The sequence below is a fragment of the Sinocyclocheilus rhinocerous genome, unplaced genomic scaffold, assembly GCF_001515625.1.
Source record: "Sinocyclocheilus rhinocerous isolate Xijiao unplaced genomic scaffold, SAMN03320098_v1.1 scaffold576, whole genome shotgun sequence".
Lineage (NCBI taxonomy): Eukaryota > Metazoa > Chordata > Actinopteri > Cypriniformes > Cyprinidae > Sinocyclocheilus > Sinocyclocheilus rhinocerous.
The window spans coordinates 3,530,905-3,550,506 of NW_015662167.1; the positions used below are offsets into that span (position 1 = coordinate 3,530,905).

At 37.8% G+C, this 19,602-nt stretch overlaps 1 protein-coding gene across 2 annotated transcripts in view; it reads right to left on the bottom strand.

The window, feature by feature from the left end:
* LOC107727841 (immunoglobulin superfamily member 21-like) overlaps window positions 1–19,602 on the bottom strand; it is a 205,770-nt gene that overhangs the window by 59,012 nt on the left and 127,156 nt on the right. For both annotated transcript variants that reach the window (XM_016537856.1, XM_016537855.1), the window contains exon 3: window positions 7,485–7,606. In XM_016537856.1, the coding sequence (XP_016393342.1) occupies window positions 7,485–7,606 (122 nt within the window). The remainder of the gene's footprint in view (window positions 1–7,484; window positions 7,607–19,602) is intronic.

The following is a 19,602-nucleotide window of genomic DNA, read 5'->3' on the forward strand; positions in this document are numbered from 1 at the left end:
CGCACCTCAGATAGCTCACTTAGGCTTGATGAGTAGAAACACAGGCAGAGTTAATTGCAGTGTGTTCACCATCATGGCGATGGCAACAAAGCAGCGGCTGTAAACAAAACCACTCTGCCATTTCTCTTCACAGATGTCTATAATTTTAACCCCCGTCTATTGGCAGTTTTTAGAGTTTTTATTGTTGTTTTTGTTCGTTTTTTTTCTCCCCTTACTTCCAGGGCTGCTTGACATGCACGGACCGTAATGATTGGATGAGAGGTTTGGCTCCAGCTTTGTACATTGGCATTGGTCTCACGTTCCACCCTGCAAGTGTCCTCTCTCTGGATGAGCTTTACTGCCCGGGTCTCTGAATCCCAGCCAGCACATTTCTCGATTCCTGCCTCTCTTACCTCTCCACCTCTCCTTCTTTCTGCCTTTCGACACTCGCTGTCTCTTATTCGCTCATTCTCTCCCCTCTGTTGCATACTTCCTCTTTGGATTGCTGAAATGCCGGCGATGTTGCACAATAGTCTGGCACACTCTGGTATTCAGTTCTTCAAAATAACCTCAATGGGACTGAAACTCCAGCTTCTTCACATTTTTTCTCACTCTCACCCTCTTTGTATTCTCTCTCTCTCTCACTGTGCTCTAAAAATGTAGATGGATTGTTAATCAGAGAGTAATAAAAAGCCGATTAGCACTAAATCACACAGAGGCAAGAAGGGATTTGCCTAGCCAGGTCCTGCTACTCTGCAGTGTGTGTAAGTGTGTGTGTGTGTGTGTGTGCGCGCGCTGAGAGGGACAGAGCGCTCGCTGCCAGGAATATAACATTCTGTAATTACAGAAATGTGCCATGAATTTCTCAGCTGAGGCCTGTTCTTATTGGCGTTGTGGGCGTATGATGTTAGAATATGTCCGAGGCTGAATTTATGATGTTGGAATATTCACAATAGCTCATGTTTTCATGAGTCATCAAACACATAAGTCAGCTGAGGTGATCTTTCACTCGAACATTCACTTATAGGGCCTTGAACATCAGTTAAAAACGGTTCACAAACCAATTCCATTCAACGTGGCAATTTATGCATGAATAGATTTGTGAACGATTTACAAAGAAATTAATTATTTGTGTTTCATGAATGAAGCTCGTTGTGACCACAGTAATGGTTGACCAACTTTTCAATGGCTGACGTCAATCTCGGTGTTCATGGTTGCTGAAATCACACTTACACAATTTTAACTGAATTATAAAGCCACTAGGGCTCTTTGCAAACTTTCAAATGGGTAAAACAAAACATTTATTTATTTATTTACTTACTTACTTACTTGCTTACAATTTACATGCCATTAGGGTGCTTCTGCAACATTTTAAAGGGCCTACCAACATGAACAAAAACAAAACAAAACAAAAAACATACAATCTCAATTGAAACACCATATAGCGGCCTCTGATATTTTCAAAGGGCTTGCAAAAAAAAAAAAAACCTTTAGCAAAACAAACCAAAACTTATCAAATTAAATGTTTAAATGCCACTAGGATGCCTCTGCAAACTTTCAAAGAGCCTACAAGATGAACAAAGCAAAAACAAAACTTTGCGAGATGAATAAAATAAAATAGAAAACATACAATTTAACCTAAAAATGGTACATAAAATAAAAAAAATTAATTCTTAAAAATTCAAAGACAAAAATCTAAATGTTGCACAAAACAGGATTGTAAGGGCATGGATGTAAATATACTCACTGGCAAGGGTGATGATAATCAAATGGCCTGGATGTTGTTTACAAATATCATTTTAGAAAATATAAATTAAAATTTAGAAAATGACAAAATTGGCAAATAAATGTACAGTTGAGGTCAAAAGGTTACATCCCTCTTTCAGAATCAGCAAAATGTTAATCACTATATTATATTTTATCAAAATAAGAGGGATCATACAAAATGCATGTTATTGTTTATTTAGTACTGACCTGAATAAGAGATTTCACATAAAATATGTTTACATATAGTCCACAAGAGAAAATTATAGTTGAATTTATAAAAATGACCCCATTCATTTGATTTTTAATACTGTGTTACCTGAATGATCCACAGCGGTGTTTTTTTGTTTAGTGATAGTTGTTCATGAGTCCCGTATTTGCACTGAACAGTTAAACTGCCTGCTGTTCTTCAGAAAAATCCTTCAGGTCCCACAAATTCTTTGGTTTTCCAGCATTTTTGTGTATTTGAACTTTCCAACAATGACTGTATGATTTTGAGATCCATCTTTTCACACTGAGGACAACTGAGGGACTGATATGCAACTATTACAGAAGGTTCAAATGCTCACTTATGCTCAAGAAGGAAAAACCATGCATTAAGAGCCGGGGGGTGAGATCAGGGTAACTTTAACGTATTTTGTCTTCGGGGAAACATGTTACTATCTTCTGTAGCCTCTGAAGGGCAGTACTAAATGAAAAAATATGATATTTAGGCAAAATAAGAAAAATGTAGACATCTTCACTCCAGCTCTTAATGCATCGTTTGAACCTTCTGTAACTGTTGCATATGAGCCCCTCGGTTGTCCTCAATGTGAAAAGATGGATCTCAAAATCATCATTCGTGCCTCTACTACACAAGCTTTCATGTGTGCGGTTGTCAGATATTAAGAGTTCAAATTCATGTCGGCGCCTATAGCCTCACGGTTAGTTCAAATCAACAAATCAGAGCTTCCCTTTCGTGGAACTTCGAACTGCGTCCTCTAGGGGTCGCTATGGGGAACGCCTCGTCGTGACCCATGTCGCATATGAGCCCCTCGGTTGTCCTCAATGTGAAAAGATGGATCTCAAAATCATCATTCGTGCCTCTACTACACAAGCTTTCATGTGTGCGGTTGTCAGATATTAAGAGTTCAAATTCATGTCGGCGCCTATAGCCTCATGGTTAGTTCAAATCAACAAATCAGAGCTTCTCTGTTAAAAGGATACTTTTTCTGCCCGGTGTTTTGCTTAATTTTTCCACTCTGGCAATCATGCGCACACGCTCACTCTTCATTGCGGAAGTACCAACGATGATCTGAAAACCCCGACAAACAAGTAAGCTGGAGTTTAGCGATCTCCATGTGAGATGTTCAGCTTAAATGAAAGTGTCATTCAGCCAGTCTGTGTTCTGTCATGAGATCTCGACTATTTTGTTTGCGATTGTGGTTGCTGAATAACTGTTGTTTTAATAGAGAAACATTATTGCAATTTGGAATTACTGGAAATACTATTAGGAAAAGTATTGTAAAAAGTTTTTATTAATGTAAACAGAGAGAGTGCTTTGATATTCATTTATATATTAAATAGTCTATAATAACCATCTGTATGAGTTCATATTCTGTTGGTTTGTGCTTATTGGTAAAAGTGCAATACCTAAAATGTAAAAATAAACTTCTCAAATGACAACAATCATTGCGATTATAATTTTGAGCAAATATTTTTTATCAGTTTAACCATTAAACAGAATGACGAAAATACGTTTTCAATGACTAAAACTAGACTAAAATGCTCAAACATTTCGTCGACTAAAAATTTACTAAACAAAAACAGGACATGGTTGATTAAATATGATAATAACTAAAAAGTACATTTGACACAGGACTAAGACTAATTTAAAAGACTAAGACTAAATCAAAATGGCTGACAAAATGAACCCTACCTCAAATCCCACATTTGAAAATGAAACGCTCATAAATCAGTGCAATTGGCATGAACACAAGCCATCTTGCTCACCTTCTCGACAAGATATATAACAGTCAGTGCTGCTCCACTACACAGTGTCCTCACTTCCAGACTAAAAAGAGACATCACATGCTTCAGTGGCACACAGCATATTTCATCTCTCTCTTTTAACACTGTTGTTGCGTTTCGGTGAAGAGGCATGAAAAAAATCTGATAGATGTGCGTGATAATCAGGGGCTTTTATTGAAGAACGGGCTTCTCCTGAAGGGCCCTGGAGGGCCCAGTGGGCGTAAGTGCTTTTGTTTCAGAGTATAAAGCTGAATGTTTTGCCAAGGGCAGTTGGGTCTCATAGGAACAGGTAGAGAACTGAGGTGTCCATGGTAATGAGAGAAGAGGGCCAGGTCAGAGTGCAAGGGGAGGGTCCTGCGGACCTGTTTGAGATTTGATTGCCAGCTCAAACTTTCCATCATAATACACTGGCAGCTCTGTGACAAGGAGAAGCTAGTGAAGAACAAGAAAAAAACCTAACATTATGACTTATATTAAATATTAAAATGGAACAGAATTAATTTTTCAAACACCTTCAACAACGTAGCCTCCTTAAGGGGGATTGTGAGGGGAAAGTTTAGAAAAGACACAGAATTTCAATCTGCGCTGTAATAATGTCTCATTTGACACCTTGTGTGGTGTTGAGTTTTCAGGGAATTCAAACTGTCATGTAAGACGGTGATGGGACTGGCAAATCCTGTGCTGTTCAAAATGGAAAAACAAAAGCTTTTTTATTATTCCTCAATACTCCAAGAGACGAGATGCGTATTGAGCAACATGCAAACAGACGAAGCGGTAATGTGAAAACAAGCAAACTTCTGTGGCCTAAAGCTAGAGGCAGACATGTCTATCTCTCTTTTTTCGATTTCTAGAAAGACCCTTACTGGTGCATTTATTTACAGACGAAATGCTGAGAACTGAATTAGAGTGGCAAGGCCTACTGGTGTGGCTTCTTGCCACTCTGGAATGAAAATGAGAGATAATACCTGTGAAATATCCCGTCTGGGCGCTCTGGATCTCCCGCAGAATGCCGTGTCAGAGGCTACAGGGGAAAGGATATGTGAAGTGTGCACGTTTGTGTTTTTGTCAGTATCTATCTATCTATCTATCTATCTATATGTCCATCCTTCCATTTCTATATCCATTTGTATGTCGATCCATCTATCTTATTGTTTTTCTATCTATCTGTATGTCTGCTTAGCAGGGCAACTGAGTTTACATGTAGTTGCATACTGTAAGTGCATCTGAACTATAAATATTTTAGTAGATATTTGTACTTGAAGACAAATCACTGTTTATCGAAATTATTTTTTATTTCAGTGTATTTCACTATGCGTGTGCGCATTTATACTTAGGCGACTGCACATGGAGTTTGATGGTCTCTGCAGTTGCCATCTTCCTTCCCGAGCATTATGTGAGACTGCGAGGTCAATACAGGTGATCCCTACTGCTGCTTATAGTGTGACAGTCAATTTACTTCCTGCTGGGTAGGAGTGTTTGTTTCCGTGTGTGTACACATCATACACTGTCCCACTTTCCAAGTAAAGCAAGGAGGTATTATAGCCTGTTGCCTGAAAAACTCTGCATGACTTGATGCACATGAGCACATATCTGCGATGTAGAAAATGCAGCTATCCTTCATCTAATAGTTTGTACCAGCTTTTGGTTTCACAAGACACTTGTATGTTTTGGTGAGGAGCAGAGCAGATATGAGAAAGTATTTCTGGGGCTTGCTTTTGCTTTTCCGCCTGAAGCTGAGCCTCAGGTATCAAGGATGACTTGGGAAACACGTCTGTTCCTCAGCGGGCCTGTGAAACACTACAGCAGATGTTCGGAAAGGGAAGGCTAAAGATGACGCTTACTGAATGGGGAGCACTGCAACTGAGGGTCCAAAAGAAAAGCTTGGCTTGGGGCTCAGTGGGTGAAAATACCAAAAAGTACTGGATACTGAGGCAAAGTTTCTTAATCAGGTCATATTTTACTTAAAGAGTCTAACTTTTTTAGGCCTTTGAGGGGCCAGTATACACAGGACACAGAACCACTAGATGGAGCACAACAGAATTAAACAGAAGGTTCATTAGCATATATGCTAATGAACAACTCAATAAACCTGAGATTCTAATCCCGCCACACATTGGTCTGATTGGTCGACTGTTAAAAATTATACTGATGTGCTGAACTGGGTGTCAAACATTGATTTAATTTTAACATTTTAGAAATGCAACGCTCATGACGCAAGACTGAAAAAACAGTGAAGGATCGACAAAGATGCCCTTCTGACGCACACATAAGAAAGTTAATGCAGAAGGAACCCAAGGCATTTCTCTATATAGTAATGTAGATAAGCAATAGGAAATGAACACAGTCAGAAATGTTGCAAGCCAGGCAAGTTGTAAGTCTTACTGTCCACATTATCATTACAGTCCAATGTGCTATGAACAACATTTGGCATTTCTAGAGATCATATGTGACCCTGGACCACAAAACCAGTCGTAAAGCCATGGTCACACTAGACTTTGAGCATGCAAAATTTGTTCGGGCAGTGCTGCGAAAAGGGGTGGGAGCAGGATATGACATCACGTGCCAAAATATCCTCACTAGTCATAATTATTTTCTATTTAAGTGATTACAATCAGTCACAAGTATAGTTAATCAAGTACACACACGCACACAAACAAATCTCACGTAATAAAAAAAATCACATAAAATTACGCGTTTCACTGTTGAAACGTGCCATCCACTCCTGTTTCCCTTGCCACCGCAAACCAAGCCACTTCTCTTTTTATGTGATTTTTGTAATCTTTTAAATTTATGTTGTATAAAACAGGATGATGCAAGTCATGCGACATTGCTAAAATTCCTCTATTTCTGTACCGAGAGGTCACTTTGTGAGGTATTGACCTTCTATTGGTCTCACGCATTCACGTGACGTGAAATTCGTAGGTTAGAGTTGAACTTTGCTACACAGCGAAATATCTTCGCACGCACATAAAATTACGCGTTTCACTGTTGAAACGTGCCATCCGCTCCTGTTTCCCTTGCCACCGCAAACAAAGCCACTTCTCTTTTTATGTGATTTTTGTAATCTTTTAAATTTATGTTGTATAAAACAGGATGATGCAAGTCATGCGACATTGCTAAAATTCCTCTATTTCTGTACCGAGAGGTCACTTTGTGAGGTATTGACCTTCTATTGGTCTCACGCATTCACGTGACGTGAAATTCGTAGGTTAGAGTTGAACTTTGCTACACAGCGAAATATCTTCGCACGGGCTTGCGTTTCCAGTCTGACACATTCGCATGCTTATGAATGTCAATGGAACGAAAAGTCTAGTGTGACTGTGGCTTTAAGTCACACGGGCCAATTTTCAATTTCAATTATCATTTTCTTTTATGCCAAAAATCATTACGATATTAAGCAAAGATCACGTTTCATGAAGATATTTTGTAAATTTCCTACCGTAAATATATCAAAACTTAATTTTTGATTAGTAATATGCATTGCTAAGGACTTCATTTAGATAACTTTAAAGGCAATTTTCTCAATATTTAGATTTGTTTCAAATAGTTGTGTCTCGGCCAAATATTGTCCTATCCTAATAAACCATACATCAATGAAAGCTTATTTATTGATATGTATAAATCTCAATTTGAAAAAAAAAATTACCCTTATGACTGGTTTTGTGGTCCAGTGTCACATATTACATGAATATTCTATTTTGTGACATCATATAACAACTAACGGCTCTTACCGGACCGTCGATTGATACACCAGGTCTTCCCGTCTCCGGTAATCCTCCATATGGGAGTAATTGGTATTGAACATAGCATCGTACGTAAAAATCTTCTGCTTAATAGTGCCTCCGTCTGTAACCTGTTGAGAAATAAGAATAAAACATTAATAAAAAGATGTGTCTTATAATGAAGTGGATACTCCATAGACCCCTATACATAAATAATGAGATGAGACAGTACAAGAGCTCGATGCCCACAGGCAAAGTTAGTGCTCACACTTTAAAATGATTCCATTGATCTGTTTAGAGTTATTATTGGTATATTATTTAAGAGCTCATGAAGAGATTAATTTAAATGAGCTCTCAGAAACCTGCCGAGCATGGTGAAATCAGCGAGACACTTACATACGTGGCATTAGGAATTTAGTGCACTATAAGGCAGCGATCTAATGATGACTGACGTTTTTGCTGTATTTTGTTGGTCTGCGGCACAGGAAAGGTAATGAAATGTGAAGAGATATTGCAGAGGTGAGGGATATTCGCGGCACCATTGGCTCATTTCGCGTCTTTTTCCCCTCCCTGATGTTCTTGGCAAATGATGGAGAGCGGCTCTTTTTGCACTAATATCCACAGGGGAGAGAAAGTTGCTTAGCATTTGAATGACTGTGATTTCTCTTCAGAGCACAGAAAGAAGAGGGAGAAAGAGGGGTGACAGATTTTAATGGAAGTGTTAATGCCTGCTTTTGAAGTGGGGGAATTGTTGGCAGGACAGGTGTCTTTCTTTCGGCGAACACTTGAGATGCTATCTACGGCCTCTTAATCTGCTCCCCCGGCGCTGTAAATCAGTGCTAGGTGGATTTGCGATTGGTTTTCCTCTGTGCGGGGAACAACAGTGCCACGAGGACAATGTTAAATTGGTTTGATTTGAACAAACAATTCACGCTGCCCTCACAAATGAGTGTAGGTAGGCCACAATAACCTCTATTCCTCTAGAGATTCACACTGAATGCCTGCAGCCACTACAACACACAATGATTCATAATTGCTCAAATTCTCTTTAGAAAGGAATTATGGGCACAATGAATACAGGGGATAAACAATTCAAGCGTATAGCATAATGTTTACATAATGCATATCTGAAAACGCACAATAACAGTGAGCTATTCCAGAGCAATTCCAACATGATTTGATATATTTTAATACACCTGGAGCAAGAGTCCATTTAAATGTGAAAGTGTGTGTGTTAAGAATATTTGTGAGCTCTTCCATCTCTTTACGGTTACATTTGGAGGTCTGATTCCACTTCTATACCTTAGAGTTGCAACTTTATTTCTCGTAAAGCAGCTACAGTGTACGTTTATACATATTTATGTACCATAAAATTATTTTAAAAAAATCAGTAATATATATACGCAACCTTCCAAAAATATATCGACCATAAGTATGTTCTTTTAGGCAGAAATATGATGACTATGATATGATGTATGATGAAAATACTTCTACAGATAGACGTGTAGATGTGTCTGAGAAACAGGTCAGCAAAATGCTCATTTTGACAACCCAAGGAATGCTTTGGCATTGCACTTTGAGCACGATGATCACCCTGACCATTTGGCTGTCTTGTAAGCATGCAAGGGTCCCGCTACATTTGGCTACAGGTTTACAGGGAAGTGGGGACATTGAAAGGTCAGTCACTAAAAGCAAACCTGCGTTTGATAGTTGCATTTTCCCCTCAGGTTGATCCTAGTCGCTTTTGTAGTTGACTCCAATAATGCTTAAAAAATGCTTTAAAAGGTGAAACGCAACATCGTTTCTGTCTGACATGTCTTGCAAAACAAAGTGCTCCCAGTAGCTGAATACAGATTCCTTTGGTGGATTCAGCTCTTGGCTCAAGCATTGCTATGAACAGCCTGAGATGGGTCTACCTGCAGTGCATTTCTTTCAATGTAATGCAGCAACCATTCAAAAGATTTATGAAAAACTGCATTCTGCCCTTTAATGTACAACCATAATGTGAAATCACCTGTATCTTGTTTCATAAATCACAATGAACTGCATTAGTGAAGCACAGAAGAAAAAAGCGAATGAGAAAATCGAACATACTGAATGTGTAACTTATTTTTACCCTTTATAGGGACTCTGAAGAAAAATAAAAATCTATAATTGTGGAGAGACACAAGGTGAAGGGTTTGCTCTGTTTACATGCATTATAAAATGAGAGGGTGCTTGTGTTTATTCAAGCACGTATGAAAATATTCGATAAGCAGCGAGTGTATGCTAAAACAGCAAGCACATGATGAGTGGGAGAGGCAGAGTAAAGGTTCTGACATTCTCTCTGATAAATAGAAACGTAAAATGGGCCTTTCGAAAAAACAGACACTGTCACCCACTTTGTCATCATGACAAGAGAAGAGGACAGTAATGAGAACATCAAGAGCATGGTGGGAAACAAAAGGTGCCATTGTTCAATGGAATAGCATACATGAAAAAAAAATGAATAGCATGATGGGAATTCACATTTCATATAGTAGATGTTTGATAGGACATCAAGACCCTTTCAGATCAGTTTCCTGTGGTCTTTTTCTGTTCATTCTTAACTTCAAAATATATTTGAAATAAGTTGCATGCAATAAATTATGCATGACAATGTAAAAATATACAGTTATTCAAATTGAAAACATACTGTATATGTTTTTTTTAATTACTTCACTTTTTCTTCCCAAAAGTTTTCCAAATGTTTGATGTAGGTGTATCCACACTAATAAATAAAAAATAGCTTTAAAAGATATAAAGTAGTGCTTTATTTCAGAACAGTATATGATTTAAACAATTTAACAATTTTTTACTCTGCTCTGAAATTATTATTTTGAATATTTTGATTAAAATCCCCACAAAATGCTGATAGTAGATTTATTTCAGGAAACAAATATTTAAAAGTATTAAAAATGCATTTTCCTAATACAGCTATACTTTTAACGATTTAAAATATACACACATACTAGTCTCTCTCTCGCTTTCTTTACGAGTGTATAAAGACTTCTTTTAGGCCATTCATCTTAAAATTAATCAAAACTAATAATGTTTTGGAAATGTATGGAACAAATTCAATTGGTTTGTTCAACACTGTTGAAGACAACCATGCATATATGGCAGGAAATGAGAGAAATTTAGCTGGCTCGCCTCCATGGCATGCTCATACATGTGGGCCTAATGAATTCACCTCGTAATCAAAATGGACCTGAACTCCCATGCAAAAGGACATCCATCATGCATGACTGTCCGCCCTGTTGTCTTGACGACTACCTCTGCTATGAGAATGTGGAAGGAGACAGACAGACAACAGGAAACCAGATAAATGTGCTTTTATTGAGCAAAAAGGCCACATGGGGGGAAACGTACATCCAGCTCGAGGTAGTTTATTGAATCTGTTCCACACAGTACCGCAGAGACACGGAAGTACAGCAGTGGCCATATACCATCTGGAGAGGAGGAAGAGAATCTGGGTGGGCGAGAACAATCTCCGCCTTCTAAGTCTGTCTGTGTACCCACAATAAACTCTAACAGTAGGATACCTTGGATATATGCTCATAGGTCCCTGTGTGATTCATTTGATTTTATTATTTTCTTTAACGTTTTTTTTTCCATTTTAATTTTTCTAGATTACTTTTTTTCTGTTTTAATTTTAATAATTAAAAAGAAAATCTTCAGAAAAAAAGTGTTTCTGTTGAAATTTTCTGGATTTATGATTTAATACAAAATTATTATCAAAAACGGTGGTAATCAAATAAAGGCATAAAACATTAACAATTTAATTAATCTTTCAAATGATATTAAATGAAAATGTAACAATTCATTTTATTTTTAACAAACACATTTCTACAGGTTTACTGATATAATAAAAACATGGAAGAAATCTTTCATTCTGCTGTACAATATTAATATATGTCTGTCACAATTTCTTCAAGCTAAACCAAACTTTAATTTTGACAGGCTGTCGTTAAGACCTTTGACGACGATAGTTTTATTAAATGAAATGCTGATTTTCCACATCACAGAAATCATAGTGTCACGCTAAATTCACGCTCTAACCAGCCTCAGACAGCAGATATCTAGTCATATTCATTTTATGACAGACATGCCTGCGCTTTAATCAGTCAACTTTGATCAGTGCCACGTTACAGAAGGGTGCAGCCAAGCAGGCAAACAGGATCAAGAGGGGTTGGAGAAGGGTGCAACCTACAAGGGTATGAGCTGCTGAAGCTGAGGATCCCTACAGAGTATAAACAATGCACACCGTCTGCTGCGGTTCCACATGGAGGCCCTGGCCTTCTCCCTACCTTCACTCAGCTCACTTCAGCAGAGTGGCACCCCATCCCTCGGGCCTAACTGAGCTGTGGTTATTTATAGAGCACTCCTGAATCACTTTCTGCAGCCTGAGGAAACACACATACACATTCACATAGACACTCAATGGCTTAATCCGATCGTGACCTTAGATCACTTCCACAGCCTCACTGAAAATGAAGCTTCAGGTAGTAGCAGAACTCATACATTTCATCATACTGTATGGCCACCAGTTTACTTTGGCTTATCCAATATGTTCAGCTGAAAGGAGACAAACTGATCAGACACAAGTCAAATAAACAAACAAATACGTTTTTTTTTTTTTTAAAGACATTAATATTTTTATGCAGCAAGGATGTATTAAACTGATCAAAATTGCCAGTAAAACATTATAATGTCTCAAAAGAGTTCATTTTTTGAAAATTTTCATGTTTTATTCATCAAAAAATCCTGAAAGAAAATAAATGTATTTTGGCTACATAACTGTTTTCAATATTGATAATACTAAGAAATGTTTCCTACGCACCAAATCAGCATATTCGGATGATTTCTAAAAAATCATGTGTCACTGATGACTGGAGAAATGGCTGCTGAAAATTCAGCTTCACTATCACATGAATAAATCATTTTTAATAAAACGGTATATTAAAAAAAACGGTATATTTTTATTTTAAAAAATGCCATATTATAATTTTTAAATCAAATTAATAAATTAATGCACCCAAAGTGTGCGTAAGAGACTGCTTTAAAAAAAAAAAATCTTGCTGACCCTAAAATTTCAAACAATAGTGTATATGTATAGAAAATGGATTGCTGATACACCCACTGCTGTCATCCTTTCAGATATGTGGTTGAAAACTCTTCCCTTTGTTATATATTTTTTCTTCTATTCCCTTCTCCGACCATCACTTAACAGGAGTTTGGTCTCGCTCTACGACCACCCCTATTCTAATCCATTATTTCATAACCTGAGAAAGGTTGACAGGCCTAATATTAGTGATTTGACAGCAAATTATTAACCCACATAGCACACACTTAAATCATACGCATGTTGATGACATGACAGACAGATAATCTTGCTCTCAACTTGTTTCTTCTAAAGATTTAAGGCAGTCTCTGCATGCGGTTTAGCACTCTAAACAAGCATAGCCATAGGGGGTGCACAGTCCCTATAGAATATTTTGCAGCCACACTCCACTGTCTTCCTATGTATGTTCTCCAAATATTGTACATCCAGCAGTCAATCTAGTCTTGTGTGCAAAGTATACAAACCCCTGCAAAACATGCTGTCTTAGCCTGGGTAAGAAAGCTTTCGTAAACAGCTTTTATTTGCCATGAACCTGCTTTCATCTAGTGAATGGTGACCAGACTACGTAGTACTACCACTAACATTTTTAAATTGAAGGAGCATTACGGCCCAACTGGTGGAACATGGCACTAAAAAGCCAAGTGTCATGGATGTGATTCCCAGGGATGTGTGTATATATATATATATATATATATATATAACAGTTCTTTCTGGCTGTTAAGAGTGTGATATTCTGATAACATAACTCCAAATGTTGCACCGCTTGTATCACTCCACTTGTGGTATTTCTCACAGTGAGTGTCATGGCAGATGCACAAATCCACTATAGTTTTAAAAATAATACTGTTTTTGTGTCACGAAATGTAGTTCCCTTTCGTGGAACTTCGAACTGCGTCCTCTAGGGGTCGCTATGGGGAACGCCTTTTAGGAGGGTTTTTTTAGGCAAAAATGTACTTAGACTTCAAATATGCGGTTTGTTAATAAAGATAACGTCTATTTGAAAATTTACTTCAATGTTTTTGGAGATGTGAGCTCCAGGGCGTCACCGGCCGTTCAATGCTCATGAACCCGCCGAGAGAAGCCTTACCTCAACCAGATTTTCTGGAATTTGCCGCTGGCTCTGATGTCTCTATAGTGGTTAAATATGAAAATATTTTATGCCCCAAAACTTTCAGAAAGTAAGTTAAATATTTCTGCAATTCTTTGTATATGTTAATATTCAACAAAACATCTTGTTTTCCATCTGTGTTGTTTTTTGGTATTATGCACCATGTACTGCTGAAAAAGAGGTGTTCATTTATTATTAATTGCAGTAAATTAACATGTTAAATTAACTCTCATGTAAATGTAAATCTACAGAGGCTGACTCATTAAAGCGTGATGTTTTACTAGAGCATCTCTGCAGGCTCCTGTTAAACTTTGGTGACTGGATGGCGGTGGAACTCGAGTTTAATAAGATTTATTGCAGTTCTTAGTATGAGCTGACACATTGTTGAAATGCAAACAAAAAAGATGTGAACGGCGCATTGTGCTGATCAGAGTGTTATAGAACAGCTCATCTGCATGGCAATTGGTTTAATATTGTGCTCCCACAATGGGAACAATGGGCGCTCTGAAAGGGACACGAAACAAGGCCGCTGTACTACTGGAAGTGTGGCTGTTTTCTCAACACCAGGGGCTCTTCATTTTAAACAACACAAAAATCTAATTCAACGCTGTGCCGTATTAACTGTAACTAAATCACAGCCTCCGGTGTTTCTCCAGTAGGTCCCTATGATATTTCCACGACGTCTCCACAGGACGCAGCTGTGAGCTTAAACTGCTCTACCTGCTCACCTGGGAAACCGTGGTGAGCCGAGGTCCCCGCTGTGCCGAGTACAGTGAGAGGCGTGCTGAATGAATTTCACGCTGCATATGTCAGATGCCTCCTCCCTCCCGGCTATGACACTGAAAGGGATCTGCCTCTCTGCAGGGCTTTCACAGATGCCATGGGACGGGTTATCCAGTTAAACACAGACACAAAACCATCCCACCTCATGCAGCTGATAGGTGCCATTATAAACCGCGTCTTCAAGGTTCAGAGCTGTCATGTGCATGTCTTGCATAAGAATATTTGTGACAGGCTCAGTGCATTTTGTGTGTCATAACAAATAAAACTACAGTAATGAGGCACATAAGCAGTCAAAAGTACACGTTTCATATATTTTTATATCTATTCAGGGCGCCCACCTTGTTAACACTTGTCAAACCTTATAACTTGATATCTGCCTAAGGTAAAACCCAAAACCGTAATGAGGAACTAATGTGTATGCATGAAAAAGGAAAAAAAAACAAGATGGCCATTGGGGTGATAAATATTCCTCTGCCCCGATGTGAGTGTCACATGCTCTAGGCATGCTGTCACTCATTTCCATTCCAAGACCACCAGGGAGGACAGAGCAGTGATTGGATGAGGCATTCTCTGGCAGATTGGAACTCTGGGATCTAAACTCATGCTGCCAGACATGTTCTAGCTCCAGTTGAGCCCAAATCAGGGCAGATGAGAACAACTGAACTGCTCCGGTTTCACAAGGTCAAGCCAAAGGCCAGATAGTTGCCACAAAAAGTATTCAGACGCTTAAGCCATGCTTAAAAATGTATGAATGTCAATGCATTAGATGACAAAATATCAACCCAAGTGGCACTTATTTGAAAGGAAGACAGCTTTCAGCCACTTAAAATGACTCTGGGACAAGTTGGTGAAAAGCAATGGCAAAAATGCCTCAGAAAAGTTTTTTTTTTCCCATAATTTTTTGCTTGTTTAGATTTGCCACTTGGTGTGATATTGAGTATAAAATGTAATAAATTGTAATTTTATGATGTTTATTTTGGATTGTTTAGCCTTTAATTTTAATGCTAATCATTTTTTATTGTTTATAATAAAAGTAAAAACTATAATATATCAGAAGAGTCAGAAGAGGTGATTGGGGGCATTTTGCTTGTTTAGAGATACACAATTTTTTCATATAAAAATGTGCCTGATAATTCAACCAAGGCATCAATAAACTATCACTATTTATGCTTCTGTCACCTCTCTACTGGAACCATTCCTCACTTGAAAAAGCTTCCACATAACTGATAGTTTTTGGTTTTCGTGTTGCCACTGCTTTTTTCTACTCCCACTGACAATGTTTAATAAGATTTAAATCTGGAGACTGTACATGTCACTCAAGAACATTCTACGAAAGACCCCTGAACAAAGCTTCAGTAGATTTGGATGTATTCTTTGGGATGGTTGCCCTGCTGGAAAGTCCTGTGTTCATCAGCTTCAGTCTCTGCACCGATGACATCACAATCTTCACATTACTCAATAAAACAACTTCTCTATAGCTTTTGTTGGAACTCTTTTCACTTGGCCATATTTGCTACTGAACCTTAGCACACAAATTGGCTAAACAAATGAGAAATATGTAAGACACATAAAAAAGTAGAAATTATATACAATTTAAATACAACATGAAGTGCATCTTAAATGCCCAGATACTTTTTTGTCAAAACAAAAGCGGTCACAGAAAAAGTAATGTGAGACTTTTTGTCTTCTAAGGAGCAGAAAAATAAATAAGAAGGGTAAATTTAATAGAGAGAACATCCACGCTGATTATAATGCTGGGGATATGCTGTCTGGGGCATACATTAACCTACTGCTTAAGGACAATGAAGACCAAGGGGAAGGCTAAAAGAGGCTGTCTTGTTCTGCCAGAAGGACATCATGCATGAGGTCCAATTTCCCACAAACCAGGGAAGGCAGGAAGCATTCCCTGGCCTCATGTTAATAGTAATTGGGGACTTCCTTACAGAGACTTTTATTCATTTCCTGTCAACTAAAGTGCCACAGGGCTTGTGCCACTAGAACACTGCATCTCTAGGAAAACTCAACTATACGCACCAAAAAACAAACACTCATCTATTCCCCCACCCATATCCACCTTCACACTTAAAAAAAACAACAACAAAAAAACATGTTATATAAGTTTTAGTCAATGAGGAGACAAAAACACATTATGTAAGCATCACACTGCAGTAGGAAAACAAAGCTTTGACTGAAGGACAAGGTGACAATGGACTACAAAAAGAGGACACAGAGAGAGCTCTGGGAGAGATCACCCTTAATCCTTTGGGCCAGAGAGAGCAAGCATGGGTTATCTGAGGACATTAAATCCAGATTTCCAGAAAATACATTGAAACTTGAACTTTAACTGTACTGTATATGCAGCCTGGTCTCATGTTTATACGTAGGTATTAATACGTAACATTTACAAGCACAAAACGTACACTTTTGTACGTTTTTATTAATGCTAAAACGTACAATTTAGACGTATTTCAACGTTTAAAACGTACAAATCGCTACGTATTTTTAGCTAAAAAACGTAAAAATATTTACGTATCTTTTATATCATTAAGATATTCATATCAATGCATTTTTATCATTTTATCAATAAGCGATTTAGATTTTTAGACCCCTTAACCTACCCCCAAACCTAAACCTACCCATTTTATAGCGAATATGCATTTGTATCATTTTATTAATATGCAATTTAGATTTAGACCCCTTAACCTACCCCCAAACCTAAACCTACCCATTTTATAGCGAATAAAAAAGGATATAAAACGCAATTGACCGAAATATGCAGGAAAATAACCATTTTAGTAACAATATTACATTAAAATATTTGTATAGTCGCTAATCCCATTCCTACCTCTAAACCTAAACATAACTATTTCTGTACAGTATAAGCAAAACATGACAGACAGATAAATGCAATTACCAATATAGCATTAAAATATTTTTATAGTCTCTAATCCCACTCCTACTTATAAACCTAAACATTTCTGTACAGTATAAGAAAAACATGACAGACAGATGCCATTACAATCATTTATTTATTGCAAAAATGTCAAAAGCAGTACCAAAAGTAATCCAAATGACGATGCGTTGCACCCGCAGTCCTCTCTGGCGGAATACAGTAGGTTTGTGTGATCCAGAGCAGAATTTATGTTGTTAATCGCTGAAAATATTATCCAGATAATTTTCCCGGATCCACTCCGTGAACTCGTGAAGGCAGGCGCGCATTATTCAAACACACCTCACCAGAAACACGGCATGTCGCAATCTGTGACGAATGCAGGCAAGAGCCAATGAGCGTTCGATTATCCTGCCGTAAAACCTGTCGTTTGAAGCGGCAACATTTGAATTTGTAAAGAGCGCGTCAGTGAGCGCGGGCTTTGCTGCTCACGGTCACTGGACTAGCTGCTCGAGATGGAGAAGATCGCCGAAAAAGGCTTGGATTTGGGTCTGTTCCTCACAGTCGTATGGATTCGGAAGATTTGGATTACAGCGCACTAATAAAATTGTTTCATTTCGTAATTATGTTGTGTTTTTGGCGTATTTTATAGTTCTATTGTCAGTCACAGCATGTCGGAGAAAACGCCTTTTGTGGCCCATGGCAATCAAAGTAAGCATTACATGACAAGTAAATGTTAAACGATTGCAGAAATGTTATTTATTTTAAGGTTTAAAGTGAAGTCTTGTTTAACATTATGTAGGCATATTCTTGGAAACGAGCTGGCAGCAGAAATCACACAACAAAACGAAATGTTATCATTTCATAAGTAAATGAGTAAACAATTTAATAATACAACTGAAAGCAAGGTAATTCATATGACAACTAAAAACTAATAAAATGAACGCCTCGATTTCAATATTCATAAGGATTCATTTTTAGGTGTCGTCAATACGTCAGTTTTGTACCATTAAATGCTGAAAATACGTCAGTATTGTATGTTTTAGTGCCTGTAAAAACGTAAGTAAATGTACGTTTTATAGTACCACATTTTACGTAAAATACATACAAATTATCATGAGATCACGTTGGTATATGTATGCACACTTTCCATCAAAGAAGGAGATAAGGAATTGGAAATAAGGGATTTTCTACAATCACATTATTTCTCAAAATAATAAAATAAATATAATTATTATATTTTTAGTTTTATTTTGGGGTTTGGGAGAGCATACAAACGCATTGCGTCCATGGCGTCAGGACAATAATTATTCAGTTGATCTGTCATTTGAATATATCATTTTATCCTCCTGCAGATGCAAACAGGCAGGGGTGGGCGCGAGCGCCAGCAGACAGATGGTCCAGAAGACATTATGGGCCACAGCAGATCCTGTGTGTCTGCATATGTTCGGAGCGTTCCAGAAGAGACTGTGTCTTTGCTCTACACCTGCCCCTCTGGACAGGACTCTCACCATCTGGATCTGGTGGTGACATGGCTAAAGAAGAGATCACGTGAATCATGCAAATCTAGCATGACAATATTAACTTTAAAAATGTCAGTCTCAGCTGAAAATACTGCACTGCTTTTAGCGAGAATAGTGTATAATACTGCATATAATAGCAATAGCAATGTTCACATAATGTTTCATAAAATTACGGTTGAACCACTGATGTCAAACGGACCATTTTATCGATGTCCTCACTACCTTTCTGGCCCTTGAATGTGGTAATTACATCACTGTTTATGCAGGGACAGAAAGCTCTCAGATTTCATCAAAAATATCTTAATTTGTGTGCTGAAGATGAACGAAGGTCTCACGGGTTTGTATCAACATTAGGGTGAGTAATTAATAACAGAATTTTCATTCTGGGGTGATTTATCCCTTTAAATAAGTCAGTAATATACATTGCAAGCGACATTTGATGTCGACTTGAAAACAAAAAGCTCTTCTTGTTTCTCTATCTAGTGTGCCTATTCTACTTTATTTGTACAAATATATCTTGTTTCAACTACATTGTAATGTTAACACACAGGAACAAGCATATTTTTTGTGTGTAACATCTCTCTTGACTCTCTAAAACAGTCCTGGGTTACACTTTATTTCGATAGTCCACTTTAGACATTCTATTAACTATAAGTAACTTTGTAACTACATGTCAACTA